The sequence below is a fragment of the Myotis brandtii genome, unplaced genomic scaffold, assembly GCF_000412655.1.
Source record: "Myotis brandtii unplaced genomic scaffold, ASM41265v1 scaffold594, whole genome shotgun sequence".
Taxonomy (NCBI): Eukaryota; Metazoa; Chordata; class Mammalia; order Chiroptera; family Vespertilionidae; genus Myotis; species Myotis brandtii.
This window is the reverse complement of record NW_005370240.1, coordinates 320293-343317: the sequence shown is the minus strand read 5'-3', so window position 1 is coordinate 343317 and position 23025 is coordinate 320293. Positions and strand designations below refer to the sequence as shown.

The 23025-nt window shown below is 35.4% G+C and overlaps 1 protein-coding gene across 3 annotated transcripts in view; it reads right to left on the bottom strand.

The window, feature by feature from the left end:
* The window catches only part of NOX4 (NADPH oxidase 4), a 154682-nt gene that overhangs the window by 56711 nt on the left and 74946 nt on the right, over positions 1-23025 (bottom strand). For all 3 annotated transcript variants that reach the window (XM_005879342.2, XM_005879341.2, XM_005879340.2), the window contains exon 12: positions 16599-16659. In XM_005879342.2, coding sequence (XP_005879404.1) covers positions 16599-16659 — 61 coding nt within the window. The remainder of the gene's footprint in view (positions 1-16598; positions 16660-23025) is intronic.

Below are 23025 nucleotides of genomic sequence, written 5' to 3'. Positions count from 1 at the left end.
TGGATGTGCCCGCAACCAAGGTACATGCCCTTGACAGGAATCGAACCCAGGACCCTTGAGTCCGCAGGCCGACGCTCTATCCACTGAGCCAAACCGGTCAGGGTCTTGTTTGTATTTTTTATAGTGCTTATTTAAGAGTAAGAAATTTTTTAAAGATAGATTTGTTATAGCCCAACCGGTGTACCTCAGTGGCTGAATGTAGACCTATAAACAAAGAGGTCACGATTTGATTCCCGGTCAGGACACATGCCTGGGTTGCAGGCTCCATCCCCAGTAGGAGGCATGCAGGAGGCAGATGATCAATGGTTCTCTCTCATCATTGATGTTCTTTCTCTCTCCCTTCCTCTCTGAAATCAATAAAGAATATTTTTTAAAAGATAGATGTGTATAGTATATTATCACAAACATAAAATATCTTCAATGGTACTTGTGACTCACAGTCTCTACATTATGGCTGTCTGCTCCTCTACCTGCTGAGGAGGACACAACACTCACGCAGACACACACACACACACACACACACACACACACAGAAATTAAAACAGAAGGTACAAATTAATTTTCTTCATAAAACTTAGGAAATACTATTTAAATATATAAACAAAATATGCACGTCTTAAGATTTATTTTTTCAGCAAATATTTATTGATCGTGTACTAAATATCAGATACCAAGTTAGGTCCTTAATATGCTAAAACTCCAGGAAAGAACATATGCATTATCAAAAGATATACACACTAAAAATAAATAAGTGCTATGTGCAGACTCCAAGAGTCCAAAAGAACAGAACAACCAACTTTGCCTGGATACATTGGTAACTAAAAATAAAAGAATCAGCAAAGCTTTATTTTTAAAAAGTGAAAGAAACTAAAAAAGAAGTCCTTCTGATACATGGTGCTAGACGAAGTGAATAATTTTGCTAACATTTTTGCTGTTTTCTATATATTAATATCTATGGCAGAGAATTTAAAATTAGGAGTCAGACTAGAATTGTGAGCAGAAGGAAATGTTATTGATTAAACCATCCTTCATTTATCCACTCTCAACAAACTTTTAAGTACCTATTCTCTACCACACACTTATTCTCAAGGGCAGCCCTGTTTACCACAAGGAAATGTCAGCACAACAAAAGAATAGCAGTGCCATTACAGCTACTTGTAAAAGAATTTAGAATGTAATTACAAAATTACTTGAAAAGGGAATGAAAAGCTATTCTAGGGATTCAAAGAAATTAATGGTTTGACAAAATGTAATGTATTATTTTCGCTAGGAAAAGAAATACGCACACTAATCTTAGAAAAACAAATCACTTCAAAAAATAAAAAGCCAAAGAATTAAAGGGCAGACTTGGTGAAGAACATCTAAACCAACTAGAAAAATATAGAGTATACATTTTCCTTTTCTGAAAAGTTTAAATCAAGTGAATGTTTTCTTCATCACCATGGTGATTCAGTATTGAATAACAATAGTTGCTATTTAAAATATTGCTTTCAAAGCAACCTCAAAGGTATTCAAATTAATACGATTTTATTATTTTTTTTCTTTATTGATTAAGGTATTACATATGTGTCCTTATCACCCCATTGACCCCTCACCCCCACACTCATGTCCTCACCGCCCTGTTGTCTGTGTCCATTGGTTAGGCTTATATGCATGCATATAAGTCCTTTAGTTGATCTCAATACTATTTTAGATAAATCAGAAAATCTAGTTACAAAACAAGAACATTTCCTCTTAAAGACATAGATAAATCTTCTGTTGATAAAATTCAAATGAAAATGGACTGCAATTCTAGATAAGAAATAATCAGCTCTGGTTATAGAAAACGACCTTTTCTATAAATATTGAGGTAAATGTAAAAGAAATATAAAATACAGAATGTCATACATGTCTTATACAAGAAAAAAACAAAACAAAACAAGCCCACCCTTGCAACTCAAGATGAGAACCTAAAGAGCACAATTAATACATAATCAGAGCTAATTAATGAATGAGAACCTTAACAGGAGATAGAAACATAAACATAAAAACCCTATACTTGGCACATATCCTCCACCATATTCCCTGTGAAATCCGCTCAATTTACCAAAATTTGATCTATTATCATTCCTACTGTATGTGGAATTAAATGATCCATATTCTAGAATTTATTTCTCTGAAACGCATTACCGTATACAGTTTCACATCAGCAATGAGCTGAGAAAGGAGAAAACGACTCCCTCAATGCAATATATTGTAGGTGAAGAAACTAAACGCCAGACAAGTTGGCTGACTGGCCGAAGGTCATATGCAAGAGGCAAAATGATTAAAAAACAAAACAAAAACAAATCCCCAAACCCTCACAGTCCAGTGTTCTTTTCACTGCATCATACTGCCTCATTCTTGGGAGAGAAAATACTGTACTTCCTTTTCACCCCTCCTCCCTCCCTTAATTTCTTTTTGCCTGAGGATTACATAATAACAGGAAAACACAGCAGGGTCATATACAATCTGTATGCCTCCACAATTGGTGCTGTTAACATTGTAAGGTCTCCCTTTCACAGGGGTCGCCTAAGACCATCCTGCATATCAGATATTTACATTACGATTCATAACAGTAGCAACATTACAGTTATGAAGTAGCAACGAAAATAATTTTATGGTTGGGTTACAACATGAGGAACTGTATTTAATAGGCCAGAAGGTTGAGAACCACTGTTCTAACCAAAAACCCTGGGCAAACAAAATTAATAGCATATGATGTATGGTCCTTTGAAACCTAGCAAAACCAACCATGAGTGACAGTCTTCTCTGTTCTTAAATGCAGGACCTCCGGATCAAAGCCCACACCTACAAAATGGTGGATTAGGGAAAAGCAAACATATGAATTCACTTCCTTTTTTAGGTTGTTTCATTGAACAAAATTGGGTTTTCTTGGACCCCTCTACTAGGACTGCTTGTCCTTCCTTTAACTTACACCTGTTCAAGATTTAATGGCCAGCTTAGATTCCCATTCCTTGAAGAGGCCTTCGCAGACTACACCTACCAGTAATAATCAGCTTCAGCAAAATAAGGTTAGGTACTGAAATAGAGTATCTAACCTTTTTAAAATATATTTTTATTGATTTCAGAAAGGAAGGGAGAGAGATATAGAAACATCAATGATGAGAGAGAATCATTGACTGGCTGCATCCTGCACACCCCACACTGGGGATTGAGCCCATAACCAGACATATGTCCTTGACAGAAATCGAACCAGGACCCTTCAGTCCACAGGCCGATGCTCTATCCACTGAGGCAAACCAGCTAGGGCTGGAATAGAGATTCTTCATCTCCTGTAGAATATAGAATAAAGTCTAATTTATTCAGTTTGATGCTCAACATTCTTTTAAAAAATGACTCCATGTTTCTGCAGCCTCTCTCCCAATACTTCACTGTGAATTCTAAGCTCAGCTGCATTAACATCAGATTGTTTCCTAATGACATCATGCCTTTTATTGCAATCAGTGTTCTTTCCTCCTACAGTACACTGTCCTGCCTAGAAAGCTCCTACTTTAACCTGTTTTCCAGCACAAGCAAGTGCACCTTACCATGCTCATATAAATTTTAAGATTTCCTAAGACAGAATATGTTGTTTCCTCCTAAAGAACCCTAATCATATATCCTTGAGAGTAAAATGTCAATATTTTGCATCCACACCAGTAATGGATATTACCAACAAAGGCAATCTTTGTTAATTGATAGTATATAGTTATTCTAATTAACATTTATTTCAATACTACTATGATTTACTCTGTTCACATAGTGTATCCATTTCTTTTCTCAGCTTATTTCCTTTTGAATTGAAGTAACTCTTTACATATTGAAGATATTAATGGGTACTGTCTATATAAGTTTCTGTTCAATTCGTTTTTTATTTCTAACATAATTTTTAAATATTTATATAGTGAAATGTAGTTACTTTTCTCTGAGAATTCTTCCAAGATAGGATGGTCTTTTACTTGTAGAGATTGGTGATTATTTACAGACTAGAGGACCAATGCCAAAATTCGTGCAAGAGTAGGCCTCCCTTCCCCCAGCTGCCCTCTGGCACCTGAGACCCGGGCTTCCTTGGCAGCCCTGGCTTTTTCTGGAAGGTTCATCCAGAAGGATGTTCAGTCTAATTAGCATATTATGCTTTTATTATTATAGATTAACATTTAAACTTAAAGTACTTAACCTATTTGGAATTTTTTGTCATTTAAAGATTTATTTTTTTAATATTTAAGTGCCAATTGTTTATTTATAAACTAACTAGAGGCCCGGTGCGTGAAATTTGTGCACTCAGGAGGGTCCCTTAGCCCTTCCTGCACCCTCTCACAGTCTGGGAGCCCTTGGGGGAATCTCCGATTGATGGCTTAGACCACCAGGGGGCAGCTCCTGTGTTGAGCATCTACCCCCTGGTGGTCAGTGCATGTCATAGTGACTGGTTGTTCCGCCATTTGGTTGATTTGCATATTAGTCTTTTATTATATAGGTTAGTTCATGTTGATTTATGGAGCTTCTTTTATCAAATGATATGTGTTTCCATATATTAAAGGTCTATTTCTAGGCTATTTTCCTTTGTTAACATATTCCTTGCTCTAGTATCATAGTACTTATACTATTTGCACATTATAGGAGGCAGTATAGTAAATTAGCACATGCTTTTGCATGAGATGAGCCTGAGTTCAAATCCCAATTCATTCACTTAATAGCTTCATGTTCCTTGTCATATTATTTAGCCTTGTAAATTCTTAGCTTGCTTGTAAATTTTATTTCATTTTACAGCATATTTTAATAGGGCCAGTACTATCTTGTTATTCAAGATTTTCTAAATTTTCTTGTTATTTTTAATTATTTTCTTATGTTTCTTTCAAATAAATATTAATGTTATATTTTTGTTTTGAGTTTTGATTTTGATTGAAATTGTATTAAGCCTATAGTTTATTTTGGGAAGAATTAACAGTTTCACCGTATTCAGCTTTATATCTAGAAACACAGCATGTCATTCTAAACTATTGTATTTTTTAAAAAATATCTTTCATTTTCTTCATATTGCTTGATTCTCAATACTCATTAAAGTTATATCAATTTTTTTCCTGTGACTTCTTTTTAATATGGAAAACATAATAATCACCAGATGAATATATTGGAGAGGCTCAGGGAATGTGAGAGGTTTTCATTGTAAAAGCCAACTCATCTTATTAAATAATAAACAAATATATAATAAATTCAAGTAAAAACCTCCTTTTAAAAGATGGTTTAGAAAAATACTGCCATCTGTTCCTGCACTATGGGGAAAGCAGGAATAGAAATAAGGAATATTTATTTGTGTAAATGCATTTACAAACCTCAAAAAAAGATAAAAAAAGGTAAGTTCCCATTTCCATTGGGTTTGGATGTTGGCCCTGGTTGTCTTTTCCACTATGCTCGCTGCCAACGCTGAAAGCCTATGGGTGAGTGCTGTATCTCAACCAGAGAGGACACAATACCCCAAACCACCACTGACCAGTCTGCCATTCCAGCACCAACAAGAGAGCTGCACAGTTATTGTGCAAGTGAAAGCTCGGAAGACTATGTCACAAATGACAAGAGGGGGAAGAAAGGAGGAAAATCACTTGACCATTCCTGAAGGACAGCCCCGCATTTAAAACACATTTTCTTATTTGTTCCAATTGGAGGCCTAACTTTCTGCTAGGTATTATCATAGAACATACTGGGATATGCAAAGTTTTCTGTGTGAATTTTCTCTTCGTTTCTTCCCTCATAATTATGTGGATAACGCCAACATGTTACTAGTTTCTCAATACTATGCTAACAAAAAATTATAATCACCTTCTACATTTAAGCTCTTCCTTACACTGCAACAAACCATTTTAACTCTTCTTTAACTAACTCCACTCACTACTGTACTACTCAGTCTAGGTCCATTTCTTGGGGTTCCCTAGCACTCCATGTCCATTATTTAATTGTCACCTCCAAGTTTTCTCCAAAATCTCATTTTATAGAAGAGTTTCGTTTCCCCATACTAATTATATATGTTTATGAAATCCCACTCTCCTTCTTCATTAAAGTTCAAAAATCATAATAAGAGCAGTAGTATTTTTGCTTCATACTATTCCCAAAGTTCATTTTCTCAATTGCCTTTGAATCCACAGAAGATAAGTACCTTTCTTTGGTATTAAGATATGTAATGTTTTTGGTGTGTTCATATGCATGACATTAAAGAACCCTATCTGCTTCATTATAATCCATCAAGTCACAATTTTGCTTTAAAAATTACAATTTGTGTAGGGAACAGGAACTAATTCATTTACTTCATTTGTAAAGTGCTTAGCAAGGGCATAAAAAAATTAGTACTTAAAAATGTTCCTCTCAATAATAATGTCATAAAACCCTTGCCCTCCGGCCTTCTTTGAAATTATTTAGTCCATTAACACTAAAATGACTTGGCAAAATGACATATGCCTTCCTGGCCACCTACTACATTACTGTCATATTTTTGACATTGCTTGAGAAATTACGTTACCAAGAAAATTCCTTACTATTCTTATTTTCCTTCATATTATATATAGTAAAATAAAACAGAAAATGGTAGATAATAGAGAATTTGAACTTCTCTTAGAAACAGAACAAATCTTGATGAAAACATAACAATCTACAAAAACAAACCACTTTGCTGTAATAACTCTATTTCCAGGTCCAGAAATTATGTAATCTGCTTATTTTCAAGAATAAAAAATAACGTTTTTTATTGGCCAGAAAACAAAAATTTTGTGTTTTTCTTCATTTTGGGAGTTGTAAAATGACTGACCTAGAATAAAACTTTATGAATAGTGAACTCCAATCATTTACTAAGCAGTCTCTATATTTTCAGTGGCATTATAAGTGAGCTGTCATCTACTAAAAAATGATAGCATAGATTTCATGTTCATAAACTGAGAAACCAAGGAGAAAACAATTTATTTTATATCCTGAGAACAGATGGTCATTTAAATTGTAATACAAATTTTTCATTTCCCTGATAGAAAAATTTCATTGATTTTTGAGTTTATGAGGAATTTAACACCAGCTCATATTCATTGACTGACTTAGTATAATAGTAAATAAGTTATGCTAAATTCTATCAAGTTAATTAATTGTCTGCAATGATTTCCACATTCACAAAAGTTTAGAATTAAATGTAGTGATTCACTATATAAGTAATATACACTTGAAGACATAATATGTTAATCCTCATTTTGACCTAGATCTACCTGGATGGATACACAAGTAATTTGCATATGTATTTGCTAACTCATCTCTTTCTGCTAATCACAGGCCAGAACAGTATAAATTCAATCACTCTCAGAGTTTTGGGGGAATTTAGAAACAGGATGACTTTAGAAATAGGCCCATTGCCATGTGCTTCTTTTTATTACCAACTCTCTACTTTCTGGTCTCCAATTTATTCAGTAATCCAAAGCAGTCTATACCATCCCCAAACTTATCCCTTGATTTTTTCCCCATAAGATGGCCTTTATAATATTAGCAGTAATGCCACTCGCAAAATTATTGTGTGGTCCTAGTCCATTCCTGACACAGAACTTTTTTCTCTTCAGCTTCCTTGACACGATGACAAATCTTTAATTTGGCATCTTTGCTTCCAACCTGGTCTTTCTCCTTTCCAATCTGCATACAGCCATCACAGTAACCCATATAAAGTGTACATTGATTTCATTTCCTGTTTAGAAAGCCTTCCATTTTTCACCATTATCTTCAGGAGGAAAGACCAAGCTTCTTAGCGATTCCCTCAAGCTCCTCCATGACATGACCGCTGGATAACATCCCAGCCTGGCCTTCCAACACCATGACATTTTCCTGGCACTTCATGATCCTTCTGAGCCACTAATTCAAGCTATTTCTCTCCCTGGAATAAACTCCCACTCTGAGCAAGTCCTATTTATCTTTAATACTCAGTTTGGCCTGAAAAGCCTCCCAAATCTTCCTCGAAAAAGCCATGGCATACTCCATTTTGGTGGGCACAGTATTACACTGGTTTATATAGCTGACCACTGCCCCACTAACTTGTGAGTTTTCATGAAGGAGAGGATATGCCTCCTCCCCTCTCCTCTCTCCCCTGACCCGAGACACAAACATTAACACATTCATCCCCTCCCTCTCCCTCTCCCTCTCCCTCTTCCTCTCCCTCTTCCTCTCTCTCCTCCCTTTCTCCCCTACTTTCTCCCTTTCCTTCATAAATATTTACATTTATTATGAACAATCCTTTTAATAGGCCCTTGAGTACACTGGTATGCAAAAAGAGATACAGGTTCCTACAATGATAATGCTTATAGCCTATGGAGAAAATGTGTTACACCAATGTTCACACTTTCAATGTATAGTTACTAATGGAGATAAGTGCTCTTAAGGGAAGAAATACAGTGGTGGCAACATATGTAAGAAACACCACCAAAAATTGAGGCTTCTCAGACAAAGTTACTTCTGAGATGTGATTTAAATATACTAGATACATGTGTGGGTAGGGTGGGCAGGAGTGGTGGAGAGTAAGAATACACGGATAAGGATAAAAATAAGGTGAGAGGAAGCAAGCGAAACAAAAGGCATTGAAAGACCAGTGCTGCTGTTGTGCAGACAAGAAAACAAATTGAGTCAAGGTGAGAAGGTGGACAGAGCCAGAGCAGGGAGGCCCTTCCAGGCTATTGGAAGGATTTTTTATCTTTATGCTAGGAGAAATGGGAAGCTATTAAAGTGTTTGAAGCAAGAGAACGATTTCATTTGATTCATGCTTTGAAGTTTCTATGGCGACAGTGCAGAGAATGGGTTGGAGTTGACAACTATAGTGAATTTAATCAGGAGTAGAGCAATGCTGGTTAAATCCAACTCCCCACCTGCTTAATAGCTAATCTGAAGAAGTGGACCATGCCGGGTTGAGGGGGGGGAACCTCACAATTTTTTTGGCTTGTCTCACTTTAAATTTTGGACCATGTATCTCAGTAGACCTCTTGGCACAACCCATAAGGGCCTCCATGCTTCACGCATCAATTCACTATTTTGAATGGTACATGGCACCTTCTTCCTTCTCCTCCCCCATCCTCAATCTCAGTGACAAGAAATAGGATTTCTCTTCTTCCTTCGATTTTCTGCTCTATTTTTAATGTAATTTTACATCCAAACTCCTTAGAATTTGTCCATTGGTGCTTGAGCAAATATTTAATAGCCAGGACTTACATTTTTTTAAACCCCACTTTATGGTGCTTATCGATTTCTGTGGGATAAATAATCACACTATGAATGACTGAAAGCTCCCAAACTTGACTTCACTGAACAAAGAATTGGAAGAGAAGCCCCAGTTGACCCAATAAGCTCATAGGAGCTGGCTCCAACATACCTCTGGATTTGTCTATACTTACCATCTCCACTTCTCTTACTACCATTATCTCTCAAACCTACTTCAGTCAAGTTTTGTTCTCAACACTCCATTAAAAACACAATTCTCAAGGTCATTAATTTAGCCATTAATTCAGTTTCTGAAAAACTGTCCTACGGTGCCCAGGACTCAGATTTTCCTGGTTTGCCTTGTACCTCAGTGGCCACTCCTTCTTAGTCACCTTTGCTGAACTCTACATGTCAAAATGTCCAAGGGCCCGGTGCTCTGTTATATTACCTTGGTTGCAGGCTCCTCCCTGACCCAGGCCCCAGTAGTGGGTGCATGCAGGAGGAAACCGATTGATGTGTTTCTCTCACATCGATATTTCTCTCTGTCTTTCCCTCTCTCTTCCACTATCTCTAAAAATAAATGAAAAAATATCCTTGGTTAAGGATTAAAAATAAATAAAATAAAATAAATATGAACTGAAATTTCCAGGAGTACAACCACCATGTAAACTGCAGTAATATTGTATGCTATTGTGTCTAGAATTTAACCAAAAGATGTTCGCCATTTTGCAGTGCTCACAGTGTTTCAATTATATTGGGAGCCTGTATTTAGAACTGTCTTATTTGTGATAATTCTGCATGTGGGTACAAGTCACTTATTTCATTATGACTTCTAGTGCAGTCATGCTTGAAATTTTAAATATTGGATGTAAATCATTTACTATTTATCTTATTTTTTCATCTTTATTGTTGAGAGTATTACAGATGTTCCCCTCTCTTGTCCCCTTCTTGCCCCCCCTCCACTATCTGGTGCCTGCCCCACCCCTGGATTTCACCACCCTATTGTCATTTATTTTTCATTTTAATAGCTTCTTTATAATAAGGTTAGCACAATATATTTACTTTTATAATGTATTTGTAGATATAACATCTGTAGATTGTATATTAACAATGTAAAGTGGGCATATAAGATGTTATAAAGCAATGTTTTGGGTTTTACATGGTTGAGAATTCCTACCCTAGATGATCCTATCCAGCTTCAAGTTGTTAAGTCCATGAATGTACTAATGATTCCCAGGTTTAGATTTCTAACACAGAATTCTCCCTGACCTCTGGGCTCACATATGGGAAGGCCTATTCAACTCCACTTCTTGGAAGTTAAGAGGCATCTCATATTCAAACTGTGCAAGACTGAACTGTGAATGTCCACTCTTGCCCTCCCCTGCCCCCCCTGCCACCCAATATGCCACAGGGTTCTTTATCTCAATAAGCAGCATCACTGTCCACTTACTTAGCTAAAATCCTTGGAGTTACCTTTGATACCTAAATTTTCTTATACCCCACCTCTAATGTGTCAGCAAAACCTGTCAGATATACCTTTAAAATCCATTCATTTCTCATGACACAATCACTATCCTTTGTGTAACTAGTATTTTCTCTTGTCTAGACATCAGCAAGAGTTCCTCTTGTAACTCACTACTCAGGCCCACTCCCACCATATTCTCTATATAGTAGCCAGTTACCACTTTAAAATGTGAGTCAGACCCCAATCAAAATCCTCCAGTGGGTTTCCATAACATCTGTAATAAAACTAGTGTCTGCAAGTATCTATCTTATGTGATCCAAGGGTATTTCTCAGACTTTATTCCCTGTAACATTTCCACTTCCTCGGTTCTCACTGCATTTCTCACCAGTCCTTGAACACAAACATTTGACTGCTTCAGGGTTTTTTGCATGTCCTCTTATCCCCCTATACATTACTCCTCTGGATTTTGTGCTCTGTTCAGAGACACTCTGCTGATCTCCTGTAATAGTCTGGATCCAGCCAAACCTGGAATGACTCTACATATTTTAAATGGAAGGAATTTAACACAGGGAACTAGTGACTAGTGAGGGAAGGACTGAGAAGCCAAGTCAAAAGTTATGAAGAAATCCAGAGAGTAGCAGGAAGCTACTACCATCCATAGGGACTAACTGGACATAGGGGGTAGGTGAGGCTACCAGAACCCACATTTAGAACCACCATTCCAAATAATAACATATCATTCCTACCCACACAACTAAAAAAGTTTGACCTACTTATTACAATGTTCAGATTTCTCACTTTTTCCACCTTCCTCCTAAATTCAGTCTTTTTAACCAGTCAGCCCAATAAATTTAATAAAATCAATAAGCCAAAACATAAAAAAATAACCTCAGCCTGCCAACCCCCAGGTAGTATATATTAGAACAAAATTAATATTCATTCAGATGTAGTCTTCAAAACCAAGTCCTCTTATAGCGTCTGATACCCTCTCTGATCTCATTTTCTACTATTATCTCCCTCAATGTCTGTATTCTGGCTATAATGGCCTCCTTGCTGCTCCTGGAATATCCAAAGTAAAAATAAAAACTAAGAAAAAAATAAAAATGTTTTAATTAAAATTTTAAATTAAAAAGTAAAAAAAAAAGTGATAGGGACTTTGCACTTACTGTTTCCTTAGCCTGAATATACCTCTTTCTGAAATCCACCTTATTTGTCACCTCACCTATTTACATGTCTGCTCAAAAAGTCTGTAACTAAACAACCAATTTAAACAGCACTACCACCTTTCATCATTCTTACTTCCTTACCTTTCTTTCTTTTTCTTCATAGCATTTATTACCCTCTAACTTGTTACATATTGATCTGTTCTTTTTGTTTATTGGAGGTCTATACGGACTAGAATACAGACTCTATCAGAGCAGAGACCTTTTTAGCTTTAGTCAATTTCCAGAGACTAGTGCAGAATCTGGCACATAGTATGTGTTTAATAAATATTTGATTATTTAGCAAAGTAACAAAGAATTTAAATGTTATTTTCCACAAATGCCTAACCATTATAATTTGCTGGCCATAGCCAAAAAGCAAACAAACAAGAAAAACAGTATTTCTAGTCACTCCTTTGCAGATATTGCAATTAATAATTCATATTTATTATGGGTTTAGACTAAAGTTTATAATGTGTGAACATGAATTATGTAAAACTCATGATGTTTCATATATTTGAATATAATCCATGATGAAGTCAGTATGTTCAGACTTAGTTTGTATCTCCTCTTTTGGCATGTCCTTAAAAAGCAGCTCAGTATTCAATGGGAGTATTTTGGTTTTTACCATTTTGCAGCAACCAAAAGCTAGTCACCGACATAAACAGTGTAAGGTGGATGCCATAACTGTTCCAAAATATGCTATCATCATAAAATAATGACATTATTATTATTTAATAAGTCATTAACTGGCATACTAACTCCACTTGGAGTCAATCCAAATTAAAAAAAAAACACTTTAAATACTTCACACATACTATGTTTTAATCTTTTAATAAACAATCAGCTAGATCAGCGGTTCTCAACCTGGTCGCGACCACCCCTTTGGCGGTCAAAGGACCCTTTCACAGGGGTCGCCTAAGACCATCCTGCATATCAGATATTTACATTACGATTCATAACAGTAGCAACATTACAGTTATGAAGTAGCAACGAAAATAATTTTATGGTTGGGTCACAACATGAGGAACTGTATTTAAAGGGCCAGAAGGTTGAGAACCACTGAAGACCCTTTGGTGGTCGAACGACCCTTTCACAGGGGTCGCCTAAGACCATCCTGCATATCAGGTATTTACATTACGATTCATAACAGTAGCAACATTACAGTTATGAAGTAGCAACGAAAATAATTTTATGGTTGGGTCACAACATGAGGAACTGTATTTAAAGGACCAGAAGGTTGAGAACCACTGAGCTAGATGAAGTTTGAGACATACCTGGCTAATAGAGTGATACTGAAGTAAGTAGAGACAGAGTTATTGCCTCCTTTTTGGCCCTCCCTTTAACGAAAGCTCTATCTAAGCCTAGTTGTACTATAAATACTAATGTATTATGTGATCAAGGCAAAGAGATGATATTATATGGCCCTGTTTTCCCACTGTGAATTCTCAAAGTTAACCATATCTTCTGATTGTAGCAAGATTTTCCAGTAGAAAATATGGGAATGGATACCCAAGATTTAAGAAAAGGCTGTTATGAGCTCTTCATTGCATTTTTATCCAGTTATTGTCAATACACTAATTACTGAATGGAACAATGACAATATTTTTTTATTAATTGCATGTGGATATTAGGTATATAATGCTCTTATAGTACAACTCAGACCCCTCAAGAGTAAGCTGCTATTTAGATGATTAAAATAATTACGGTGTAACATTATCTCAGACATTATTCAAAAATAATGATATCTAATGAAGAAAGTAATAAGCTATTTTGAACAGTTAGATCAAGCTAACAGGCAATCTGTCACCATACATCTGACTTTGATTCTAGAAGAACAACAAAATATTAATTCAATTCAAAGAGAAATCTACTCAGATAATTCACTACTCCCCCTCTACCATCATCATTTCAGGGAAAAACCTGAACTACTTCAGAGGTTTGAAGAGACTTCTAAACTTCAATAAATCTTTCACACACTTAGGAGATGCAACTACAGGCCTGGGTAAAATAAAAGGCTAAACAACAAATACAAAACTTTGATACTGTGCTATACAGCTGCTTCATTTGCTTCATGGACACTCTACAGCTGGGTGTAGTTGATTAATCTTAGAAAAATCGTGCATGTGGTGGTCTTAAACCTGTTCATTAGACCTGTCCAGGCAGAACATATTTCAGGGAAGAAAAAGTCACTGTGGAATATTTCTAACTGATTTTTAAAAAGTAAAACTTGATATTTGAATTCTTAAGTATCTCCTTAGTATTTACTATAACTACTGCGCTTAAAACTGAGTTTTAATCAATTCTTTCAGAATAAAAACCAGTGATCCTTGATCTCAGGAGCAATGTCCCCATTTCCCCTCCATAATTATAATTCCATTGTTTAAAGGCCAGATAGTGGCACAATTATTTAGGGGTTCTCTGCATGAATGCTTGACATTTTTTTCAAATCAACAAATATTTAAAGTCAATAACCAAGAAGGTCTCTATTAATTGAAAAGCAACTGACTGGAACTGAACTCTGAATAAAATGATCTTGTTTATCCCTCAATGACATAGTACATGAAATAAGAGGATAAAATTTAAACTATTAAGTATTCCTAATAGAGATTAAAATAAATGATGACATAATTTATTTTAATGAGCTGCTGACAATAGAAAATATGAAGAAACTCAGTAGCAATAATTAGCAATAAACCATCATGAAGTTTCTGCTTACACTGATGAATTAAATTATACCTTCATTGTGCTTGTTTCCCTTCAGATGTAGAATTCTACCAATTACCGTTCATTACTGAAGTTAATCCTTACCATATTGATATTTGAACCAGAAAATAACTTCACTTATTCTTGGTCAAAGGGTACAAAACAATTGTGGTTACATCAAGTAGTTGTCCTAAGAATTACTGTTTCCAAACTATACCAGTGTTTTTCTAACCCTGTACTATCATGAGCTCTTTGAATGCTATCACATGAACCAAGCCTGGTTTTTCATGATTCCAAGTAGGTCAATACTGCTCAAAGATCTTTTGACTTAATTTCATTGTTTTCCCATGAGATCCTATGTTACATATTTCTCCATTTTCTTCAACTTTCCAATACCAAGCCAGTTGTCCTTTCTATAGACAAAGAATTTTATACTATCATTTTTAACTGTGTGATATAAGCTTTTCAATTGTTCTTCTTCCTAAAATATTTCTCTTTGATTATACAATACATATAGTCCTTTCCTATTTTTACAAAAATTAGTTCCTCCTTTTCAATGTTAACTTCTCAACCTGAGCTTACAAATCCATTCCTTCTACTGCCCAGTTTCCATCCCCTCTCCTCCACTGACTCTCTTCCAGCTTCTAGCACCATAGAATCTTTCCTTGATTCTAACTGATCCAACTAGCAAGTTATTAATACTATTTTCATTATGATGCTCCAAATTCTTTAAAGGTTCCCTAGCATCTCTATGTTATTCTAATATCTTGTCTAGGCATTCAAGATCTTCACCAAGCTGACCCTAAGAGGATTTTCTAGACTATTTCCTAGAACAAAATCTTTGCTTTTGCTAGGCTGACTGACTTACCCTTCTTAAATATGGTTTAATCATTATCTTCCCTGGTTTTTGACAATGCTGTGAATTTCACTTAAATGACCTACTTCTTCCCTCATGTCCCTGATTTTCCAGGTTCAGCTCAAATTATATCTTCTCTGTGAACCTTCTCTTATAGCCCTAGACTACATGTTCTGATTCCCTATAGTTTTCAAAAACTAATTCCTAGTTTAGCACTCAATTATAAATATCCTTATTTACATCTGCATTCATGTTTATGCCTGCATCTTTTCCTCTGAGGAATCAACATAAACAGTCAGGGGAATATTAAGAATGAATGTTTCTTTTATTTACATAGAACTCTTAATATAACCTCTCAAGTAAAAAAAAAAAGTATTTATTGAACAAATGAGTAAAATACCACCACCAATAGGCCTGCTATTAAGAATGACCACTATTTCAGAGATGTAGTAGGTGGATACCACAGGAAAGGTCATGCAAGAACTGGAAGATTTGTGTGATATCAACCCCAAGTGTCAATTATTTTAAAAGTAAAACCAACCACCAATTTTAAAATAATGTTCTCTAAAACAAAGGAAAAAAATAGTTCAGTGTTCCCACTATTGCCAGTACATCTGTCAAGTAGGTGGAAACCTGTGATTTGCAAACACAATGAATAATACATTATTAAAATGTACGACATCTTCTAGAATTTTATGCAATATACAGTACTTCCTAAGGCATGGGGACTCTGGCTCTTTTCATTAACCATGATTATTTTGAGATTAATCCATCTTGTTACATATATCTATAGTTTGTTCATTAGTATTGTTAGGTATTATTCCATTATATGAGTATACCACAATTGTTTTTTTATCCATTCAGCTGTTAATAGATATTTGGGTTGTTTCCAGGTTTTGGTTATTACAAATAAAGCTGCTGTGAAGATTTGAAAATAAAAATTACTAATATCTGAAATATTCTAATTCAAAAATGCATCTTATAAGAAGAAAACATAAATATCAAAACTGTATAAGTAAAGAAAACAAACAACAGCTTAAGAACATATATACATTTCTATACATGCTGGCAATTCTGCTACTTAGACACAAATTATTGTATGATTCATTATTTTCAAAGCACGTATCTTAAAACAATATGTTCTACATACCTGTCCAGTCTCCTACTATTTTAAGGTGGACCCCGAATGTTGCTTTGGTTTCAGTAGGACACTAAAAAAATAAATAAATACTAGAATAAATTCTGAATAATAATTATGTATTACTAGGTACGATTGAATTGCAACTTTTAGTCTCATTCCAAGTCCCCCAAATCAATATAAAATAGAAAGCAATGGAATAAAAATGTATATAGGTAGTCATTAGTGGAAGTAAAGAGCAATGTCAACTAGTCAATATGACAATATAAATTTCTCTAAAAACCTGCAAGTATTTAAATAAAACAATTTAATATAGTCTCAAACTGCTAGTATATTATATCTTACTATAAATCTTGCTTAAATATCTTCTGAGTTAAAATATTTAAGAGGTCACAGCTTTTACTACAAAGGCAGAATGTACACTAAAAATTTTGATGTCTTTTTCTCTCCTGATATTATCATATGCTTCGCATTCTAACAAATTTTGGAGAACAGAAAAATATAATTCTCAATGTGACTTAAATATCCAATATCCAAAGAGGAAACTGATACTGAAAGCATTCCATTTCTTTCTATTTCATTCCTTTAATTCTCAGAAGCTATCTGGAGTGCTATCCTCAGAAGATACCTGGAGTGATATCCCCAGGCAGGGGCACCTGGGAGGAGAGTGAGTTATGGTAACAAAAATAAGAAAAAGAATCTGTGGCCCATGTTTGTAAGATCTAGAAAACACCCACATAGTAAAAATGAGAGAATAGTATAGTTCACAATAAGAAAATGCAGAATCTCCTTTTACTTTCCAGAATCCCAATCCCTTATTCATAATTCCAAAATTCAACAGTTCTGAAAAATGAATATTTTTATAGCTCGGTGGCAATATCTGACTTGAAGTGATGGATGGGTAATGATGGGAGGCTAATACTTCTATATAAAAATTATACAGAAGTATTTCCCTACAGAAATATCATTTTGTTTAAGAATGCTGCCTCACATCCTAATGGAGATCTTATATAAGGAATATGCACACCCTTTAAAATCCACAAGATTCTGAATTCTAAAAATACATCTAACCTAAAGGTTATAGATAAGGAATCACCTGTCTGTGACTGCCCAGTGGTCATTGAGTATCATGTGCCAAGGTCAGTGCTAAGTGCTTCAGTTTCAAACTCTCACAATAACCTTAGAGAGTTGTCTTTTATAGCTAAGGAAATAGAGTTATTGAAATTAAAAATATTAACTTGCCCAAGATCATAGAACTAGTAAAAAGACAAGGCAGAGTTCAGATCCAGATTTATCTAACTACATAGTTCTTAACTATAAAGGTCACTATCTTCATTAAAATAAAGGTATGGCAAAAGATAAGGGTTGTTTGAGAAATCAAATGGAGAAGGAAGAAAAAACATATTGGTTGAAGATTAATTGAACCAATGTACAACAATATATATTAGGGGGGATATGGGCTTAAGTTAAAGCACAGATGCAAGAAAATGGCAGTGGTTCTGGAGGCCCCTGTCAGAGAGAATGGGTTACATAAAACAAATTTAAAATCCTCAAGCTCATTGTGGTGACCAATTAACACAGGTCAGGTAGGCTGTTACGAAGAGAGGAGATAAAGGAAGATGAAGATACCATGGAGATATGTAAATGACTTATCACAGAAGTAAGGAGGCTTGGATATCAGTGAAAAAAAGTAAATTAAAATGTAGGTATTAATCATATGCTCATGACAAATCACAAACAAACTAAAAAGCATATGATCTAATATATGTTCAGAGCTGGGCATAATGTAACATAGATTTCCAAACTACAATTCTGCAATTAGTGTTTCAAATAGGATTGTTACTGCTTGCAGTAATAGGAAATATTAAAATAAATCAAATATACACTATTACAATATTTCATTTATAATTATGAGTCTAATATTTATTTAATTTACATTCTGATTTTTAATAATTCTGAGATCAATCAGTATTGTCATTAGTAAGTCTCCAAATAAAATGATGTGATATGTAAAAATCACCCACCATTTTTACTTCATACTACCTAAGACTGGCCAGAACCTCTATGCAGTAAAAGTTGTAGTTTGCAGAAAGCAAGAATCCCAACAGAGTTCCAAGATACCAATATGATTATCCATATGTTACTTGATGTTTAACTCACTATCTTAGGTTATGTAAAAATCTAATCCAAGAAAATAGAATAGGGGGCAAAAAGGTCTGTCTTCACGTGACTAAGTGTGCATCTAGCTTGACTTAATCTCATAATGTATTATTCTAAAGGAAAACATAAACATTTGCCAAGTATTCATACCCCTGTTCTATTCTTTCAGCACAGACATTGTAAAAGATAATTACATACGACGTTTAACATCTCCTCAGGTCTTGTAGGAGCCTATAAAGCTTCCTCTTCTACTAGCTGGCCAAATGCATTAATACAGCTTTTAAGGCTAATCTGCTTTGAAAAGATAAAACACAATATTGTTTCTCTCAAATTCTTGGGAATGATGCCTTTAGAAATTTCCTCAGACTAGTTAAGAATTAAGAAGACAGATTTTAAGAGAGACTTAAGCCAATCAGATAGCCTCCAATTTGAAGGTGGCCTGCACAGAGTAACTCAGAACGGTTTCAGCATGTGTGGTTTAAAAGTGACTAAAGATCTCAGAATCACATTTCAGTAGTGTTGCCAAATTAATGTTCATATTTACTAATGTTGCTTAAGGTACAATTTAGTGATTCTTTAATGTTTTCTTATTATCTTATTTTTTTAAATGATAAGTATGAGTTGTTGTTTTTTAAAATATATTTTTATTAATTTCAGAGAGGAAGAGAGAAGGAGAGAGAGACAGAAACATCAATGATGAGAGAGAATCATTGATCGGTTGCCTCCTGCATGCCCCACACTGGGGATCCAGCCCGCAATCCAGGCATGTGCCCTGACTAGGATTCGAACTGTGACTTCCTGGTTCATAGGTGGATGCTCAACCACTGAGCAACGGATAAACACCCAGTAATTTTCCTTCCTATATGGCCAACCACATCTGTTCCAAATTCTTTCCAACATTATATTCCATGTTTCTCCTTACTATCTTTTTTTTAATTATATATTTTATTGATTTTTTACAGAGTGGAAGGGAGAGGGATAGAGAGTTAGAAACATCGATGAGAGAGAAACACCAATCAGCTGCCTCCTGCACACTCCCCACTGGGGATGTGCCCGCAACCAAGGTACATGCCCTTGACCGGAATCAAACCTGGGACCTTTGAGTCCGCAGGCCGACGCTCTATCCGCTGAGCCAAACCGGTTAGGGCATGCCTTACTATCTTTTTAAGAGTGTTTTGAAAACTTCTCAAAGGAAAGAAATAATAAAGTATTAATATCCATGGCTATCTTGTTTCTCCCAGAACATTAGTAAAGAAATATATGCTTATGCCAATTTTTCAGTTTAAGAAGTTGCAAGACAGTATGTGTAGTTAAGTTCACATCATTAAAATAAAAACGGATATTAATGTTTTTTCTCTATACATAGAAATTTGTTGAAGAGAATATATAATACTCTATTACTCAACATTAACTTCTGGGAAATTAAATTAAAGATAGAAAGTAAGAACTCATTTCTTACACATCTATTTTTTAAAATTTATTATTAGCTTTTATAATGCTTATAATTTTAAATGTTTTAAATGTTAAATTTAAAAGTAGACATTAAAACATTGCTGAGTCTTCCTTTAGTCTCACGTAAGTTACCTAGATGAAGAGAATGGAGTTTGGCTCTTGTAGACCTTACTATACCACAACATCTAGTTAAGTCTAAGAAAATAAAGTGACAAAATTTATAACAACAGATCTGAGAAAATGTGTACTTTGCTATCCTAGAGGGAATAAAACACTTTTTCTTCAAATTATTTGCTCAATATGATGTTGAGATTTTAATGTGCTCAAAAGATTTTATAACAGTCCCACAAAAATACAAACAGATATTATGTAATTATCTTACATTTTGGGAACGAAATGTAAAAATGATGTCACTGCACAAGGATTTACTCAACATGGAAAAGAAATTTAAAAGCCACAATGTGTTTGCTTTTAAATTTATTAAACCAGAGGAAATGATCACAGAACATAATGTTCTTTAATCATTGTTGTCGGGACTTTATTGTTAGCTCTTTCTTCCAAAGATCTAGTTTCACATTTTCTATTCCTACTAGACATTTCCACCAGAAATTCACTCTAAATGTAATATATCTCAAATTGCTGTTGTTTTACTTCCCAAGTTATATTCTCCTTCTCCTTCTCCTATATCTGGCCATAGAATCCAAAAAATCCTTATCAGAGCAGAGCCTCAAATCCCAGAGTAATATCAGGTATTTCTCTTCGTGCCAACATTCAATCAATTTTCAAGTCCTCTCAAATAATCTTACCAAAGAAAGGGTCTGATCATAGCAATCTCCTATTGGTTAACCTTTTGTGTTCCCTCTATGGATAAACACTCAGTTATTTTCCTTCCTATATGGCCAACCACATCTGTTCCAAATTCTTTCCAACATTATATTCCATGTTTCTCCTGATCCACTCTAATAATCTACCTAAACCAACATGGATCAACTAAAACATGTCCCTGCCCCTTCATTTCCGCACTTAACTCGTCTACTTTCAAAAAGGAGATCTACTTTGAGAAGCAAGCCCATCTTTCCTACATGCTAATGAGAAATCTTAGGTCTCAGAAAGAGGCTGGTGTGGGCTCATGATTTTAAAAAGTAACTGTTCATGTCTGTATATGGAATAACTGGACCCCCAGATTCACCTCACTGCAAGCACAAGCCGGGCAATTACCCCTCCACAAACCCAAAGATAAGCAGAGGTGAGACAAAAAGGGCTCTAGATGCAGGAATAACTAGGACAGTGGAAAGGAGAGCCCAAATGCCTGCCATTCATCAGCTCAGTAAATATTTTTTAAAGGCACACTAAGTGCCATCTCAAATTGACCTGTCCAAAACTGAGCTCTGGATATTCTCCTCATAATCGGCTCTCCGCACAGCCTTCCCTATCTCGGTTAACAAAGCTCTAGTTGCTAAGACCAAAAACTTTGACGATAAGCTTGAGTCTTCTATTTCTTTCACATTCCATACCCAGTCTATCAAGAAATCCTATTAACTCTAACTTCAAAATGTGTTAAGAATCTGACACTTCTCACCAGCTCCACTCTGGGACAAGCCATCATCATACCTCAACTGGATGACCACAACAGCCTCCTAAGTGGTCTCCCTGCTTCACTTCGTTTAATATTAACATAGCAGCCAGAGTGATGCTGTTAAAAATTAAGCTAGACATGTCATTCCTCTACTCAGAACCCTCCAATGACTCCCTCCTCAAAGCAAAAGCCAAACCTTGTCCATGCCCTATTAACTCCACATAATCTGACTCCTCAGGAATTCTCTGACATTATTTGCTACCACCCTTCCTTTTCCTTAGTGTATTTCCAGCCTTAGTGACCTCTGACATCCCCTCTTACACACACACACACACTCACACAGATGCAAGTCAAGCTATATCAAGTATAACTCAGGGTGAAAACTACCAGGTTTTTAAACAGATAAATGACATGATCTAATCTGCATCTCAAAATAATCATCCTGGCTGTTTCTTAAGATTACCTGATAGGTGAGTAAGGGGAGACAGAGGGAGACCAACTAGGTGGCCATGCAGATGGCAGTGGATTGGGTGTGTGAAAATTATGGACATATTTTAAAGGTAGAGGCAATAAAATTTGTGGACAGATTGTTGACTGCAGTATTTTTCTTTTAAAAAAAGGGTACAAGTTAAGTTTACGTCCAGATTTTCAGCCTGAACAACTTGGCAGTAACTGAAGAGGGTTGGAAGAGTATGGGTGGAATGGATTTGGAAGGCTAAAGATTAAGAATTCAATTTTAGACATGCTAACTTATGATTTTCTTTAGAAATCCAAGTGGAAGGTTTGGGTAGACAATTGGATATATGATCTTGAATTTTAGAGTTGAAGCTGAGCTGGAAATATAAATTTGGGAGACGATAACACAGAGATGCATTAATAAGATTGAATAGGATCACCAGAGAGAAAAAGAGTTCAGAGAATGGACACTGGAGTGTTCTAATATTTAGAGGTCATGGGAATGACAAGGAACAGTAAAAAAATTTAAAAAGAGTCAGAAAAATGAGGAGAAAAACCAGGTGAATGGATGTCCTGGAAGCAAAATGAACAACACATGTTAATAAAGCAAGTGATCAGCTGTGTCAAGTGCTCCTGAGAAGTCAAACCCATTGAGAACTGGGAAATGACCATTAGATTTAGCAGTAACATGGTCATGCTGACCTTGGAAATGTTTTAGTAGAGTGCTGTGGGCGAGCATTGGTGAATTTAAGAGCAAATGAAAGAAAAGGAACTGAAGAACTGAAAAATGGGGGA